The following is a 4,317-nucleotide window of genomic DNA, read 5'->3' as shown; positions in this document are numbered from 1 at the left end:
TTCACAAAGCCAGCACAACTCTGATACCAAACCATAACAATTAGATAACACAAACAGGAAACCACAGATCTCACTTAAAAAATACAGATGCGAAATGCCAAATAGAACAGTAGCCAATTGAAACCAACACTATTACATTAAAGTGTACAAAGTTTTGGCAATTACCAAACCAAACTGAAAATCTAAACTTACATACATAGAACTGGAACGTAAATACCAGAAACAAAATGTCCCTCCAATGTGCCAGGGGTTCTGGCTGAGGATTAAAAAACAAGACGAAACCATCTTAGAGGAACCTCACTAGTGGGGAGGGGGACTGCTGGGCTGACCATTGGCATTACCACCAGCTTCATCGTCTTCCAAATCTTCAGTCTCGTATTCTGCCAGCGCTTCCAGGTACTGGAACGGCCAACACTGCGGGTCTCTCTTATGGAGCCTGGCCACAAACCGAAGGACAAGTATCTTGCTGGTTTCAAGGAAAGCTCGAGGGCCCCAGAGAAACTCGTATTCTGCTGGTTCAGTGTGGGGAATTCGTCTAGACTCTAGGTACCTCTGTTTGACAAACACCTTGGTGATGAGCCTCCTTGTGTTCCCAAAGAGACCACGTGTCTCCCAAATATCTAATCCTAACTTGGACAGAAAATCAAAGAGAAGATGCTCCCCAACACAACTGCCTCTCATAAAAATGAGACTCAGGACTAAGAGAAGGAGACCAAGCTTGGGGGTGTCTACATGTGGTGCTGCTTGCTCAACTTTATGACGACCTAGCTTGTTGATGACAATGTAAGACTGTTTCTTTGGATCAATTTCCTTCAACTGACAGCCAAAGTCACACTCTAGCTTAGGGCTGACTTGGCTGAGGGTCCCCAAGCACTCATCTTTGTATTTGCGGATGATGACGTTCACCATCTCTGGGCGCTTGATGGACGCCTTGGCTTGGTTCTTGACTAAGAGGGACTGAACCAATGCATTTGCTCTCTCATCCAAGGGAGATGGTGGCTGAGTCTCTACCATGACCTCATCCTGGGTGGCTTTGAGCCCCTGAGAGAGACTTGGGACCTCAGAAAAAATCACGGGCCCAGAATTCTCTGGGCTTTCGAAGAGATTCAGGCTCCTCAAGGTGCTTGGGTACGCCCAGGCGCTCAGGACCCAGGAGGTAGTGGATCCTGCCCAGTCACTGAAGACCCTGGAAGTACTTGGCCCTTCCCAGCCACCCAGGGCAGGGAACGTGTCCAGGCCTTCCCAGTCCCCAAAGACCTGATGGGGGCTTGGGCCCTCCCAGCCACTCAAGTTTACATTGTCCCAGGGTCTTGAGGTCTGCCAGTCATGCAGGGTCAACATACGACCACTGCTGTCTTCTTGGATACTCAAATGCTTCTTTTTCCCAGCCACTTTACCTGGGCTGCGCTGCTGGGAGGTCTTGGAGGCCCCACCATAGGTGGCTGTTGCTGGAGTCATCAGGAAGGTGGGTGCCCCCTTTGATGCCTTTGAGGCATTGGAGTTGAGCTGTGAAACCCAGGAAATCGTTGGTAGAGTTTCTGCACAGGCAGATGGGCCCTGCAGAGGTATTGGCAGTGACTTCAGGCTCTCTAAAGTGACAGATGAACCTCTAACAGCAATCGAAGAGTCAGGGTGGACCTGGGAGCTAGCTGGAAAGACCCTTGAGTTGGCAGTAAAGGTTTCCAATGTGGTTGGCAAACTTTTCCAGGTAGTTGGCAGTTGTGCCTGGGCAGCTGAAACTACTCTAGGGGCACAAAAAGTGGCAGCAAAGATCATGCGTTCTTTTGAAGGAGGCCTACGTTCATTTGACGAGGTCCTGTGTTCCTCGGAGGAGCCCCCATTGTCTGCCGAAGATGCTCTGGGTTCTCCAGAGGGGGGAGTCATCAGTGAATTAGGGGAGTCCACGTGAAAATTCGCAGCCCCTAAGGAGGGTGTGGGCTGGGCCTGCATGGCTCCCGGGGACGGAGACTGCCAGGAGGGCTGAGGCTGCATGGTAGGCAGCTCTAGTTGGGGGCCTGAGGGCTGGGCCTGCTGGGTGGGCACTTGGATTTGCAGGACCTTCTGGGGTGGTGGAGCCCCCTGAAAGGGCTGCTCCAACTGGACCAGAGGCAGGCCCTGCCTCTGAGCTTCTTGAACAGGCAGGGGCTGCCAGAAGTGAGCTGGGGCCTTCGGGGCTCGCCAGGCTAGTGCTTGGGCCTGCTGTGTATCCTGGAATTCCACAGACATTTGCAGCTCACGTGGTACCGGGGCTTGGCCCTTGGGGGCCTGCCAGATGATGGGTGGGCAGTGCGTGAGCTGTGGGGCCGAAGGCTGGACCTGGGGTCCCTGTGCGCCCGCTGGAGGTGCAGCGTGTACCTGCATCGGTGGAGGGGCGGCCTGCACTTGGGGGGGCATCTGTACCTGCGGGGCTGGGAGCCTGGCCTGCGGGGCCTGTCGAAGAGGTGGTGGGGGTGGCAGGGACTGCCAGAGAGGTGGCGGAGTCGCAAGTACCTGAGGGGCTGGCCGGATGGGCGGCGGCGCCTGGCGTATCAGTGGAGGAGCCTGGCGTATCAGGGGTGGAGCCTGACGCGCCAGTGGCGGACCTGGCCGGATGGGTGGTGGGCCGGGTCGGATAGGTGGCGGGCCGGGTCGGATAGGTGGCAGACCCTGGAGTGCCGGCGGAGGCGCCTGCCAGGCGATCGCTGGGGCCTGCCAGGTGACCTGCGTGGTCGGCCAGGTCAGGGGAGTGGCTTGCCAGCCTTGTGGAGGGGCTTGCCAACCTTGGGAGGTGGCCTGCCAGCTAGGGGGCGTGGTGAGCTGCGCAGGTGGGGCCTGAGGGCCCTGGGGCACCTGTGGAGGAGCCCTTATAACCTGAGACTGGATTTGTAGGATCAGAGGCTGAGCCTGTGGAACCCAAGAAGCCAGAGGTTGCGCAGGTGTGACGGCTGGCGGCGCCATCGGCGCTCCTGAAGCCGGAGACTGGGTGAGAGGAGCTCTGGAACCTGGAGGATGGATCATCAGGACGCCAGGACCCGGAGGTTTGACCATCTGGGCTACTGGAGGCGGAGGTGGAGGCGGAGGCTGGGCCATCAAGGCTCCCGGAGGTGGAGGCTGGGCCACTGGCGTGCCTGACGCTGTAGGCTGGACCATCAGGACGCCAGGAGTCAAAGTCTGGGCCATCAGGACTCCTGGCGCAGGAGCCTGGGTCATCGTGGTCCCCGGATGGGGAGCGTGAGCCATTGGTGTCCCTGGTGTGGGAGGATGGGCCATCGGCGTCCCCGGAGGGGGAGGATGGGCCATTGGGGTACCAGGAAGGGGAGGATGCACCATCGGGGTTACCGTAGGGGGTGGATGGGCGATCGGTGTCCCCGGAGGGGGTGGATGGGCCATGGGCGTCCCTGGAACTGAATGATGGAGCATAAGTACTCCCGGAGCTGGAGGCTGGGCCATCTGGGCTCCCGGAGGGGGAGGAGGATGGACCATCAGGACTCCAGGAGTCGAAGGCTTGCCCATAGGGCCTCCCAGAGGGGGAGGCTGGACCATCTGGGCTCCTAGGGCTGGAGGTTGGGCCATCGGAGCCACTGGGGCTGGCGGCTGGCCCTGAGGTGCCTCCCAGGTAGGCTGAGGTGCCTGCCAAGCGGCCAATGAAGCCTGCAAGTCAATTGGAGGTGGGTCCCAAGGGACGGGCTGCGCCCGGGAAGAGGCAGGCGGGGCCCGCATCAGAACCGTGGGGCGGTTATAGATGGGCCGCTTCGGTGCCTCGGCAGGAGGACTGGAATCCCCCAGATTCTTACTTAGCTGCGACATGTCCCTTTACTCAGCTGCTGGGCCTGGTCCTCCAGAGAGAAGAAATGCCTACGTGGCTGTTGCGAGGCGCCCTCCCTGCTGACTGCTCAATAGGAAGTGAGTTCTTCTCGCTCGGCAGCTTTCCGCAGTGAGGAGGAGGGGGACGGGGGGCTCAATCCCGCCCCCTTCTCCGCCCCCGACCACCACAAGTGGATGGAGGATAGGGGCGTCTTCCAGAATTCCTGGCTCACACAAGCTCCATGCTTGATGCGTCCAGTCCGCGAATGAAGCCTGCTCAGTCTCTCCATAGATGAGTTTTCACAGAAACATGACAGGGATGGATTTATATTTTAGAAAAGAGAACTCGACTGCAGTGTGGAGTGGGGATAGACCTCTAAGAACATGGAAGGCATTCGGGAGGTGGGCTATGGCATAGCCCATTCTTTGATAGGGGGTGGAGGATGTCTGAAGTGTATATATGTGCAGAGATTTAGTCGGTAGACCATTCAGCTGTTAGTAAAAGAAGCCTGGTGTGGCACTGTGGGATAAGCA

General features: G+C 57.8%; 1 protein-coding gene across 1 annotated transcript; it reads right to left on the bottom strand.

Moving 5' to 3' along the window:
- Positions 1–300: 300 nt before the first annotated feature.
- LOC102821717 (protein piccolo-like) lies at positions 301–3,786 on the bottom strand. The gene has a single exon (XM_006832076.1). It carries the CDS (start codon positions 3,784–3,786, stop codon positions 301–303), a length of 3,486 nt encoding a protein of 1,161 aa, XP_006832139.1.
- Between the last annotated feature and the right edge of the window lie 531 nt (positions 3,787–4,317).

The sequence above is a fragment of the Chrysochloris asiatica genome, unplaced genomic scaffold, assembly GCF_000296735.1.
Source record: "Chrysochloris asiatica unplaced genomic scaffold, ChrAsi1.0 scaffold00006, whole genome shotgun sequence".
NCBI classification, from domain to species: domain Eukaryota; kingdom Metazoa; phylum Chordata; class Mammalia; order Afrosoricida; family Chrysochloridae; genus Chrysochloris; species Chrysochloris asiatica.
This window is presented reverse-complemented; position numbering and strand designations above follow the sequence as displayed.

What these genes read in the sequence shown, in the direction of transcription:
- LOC102821717 (XM_006832076.1), bottom strand. Translation starts at nt 3,786, where the DNA reads ATGTCGCAGCTAAGTAAGAATCTGGGGGATTCCAGTCCTCCTGCCGAG.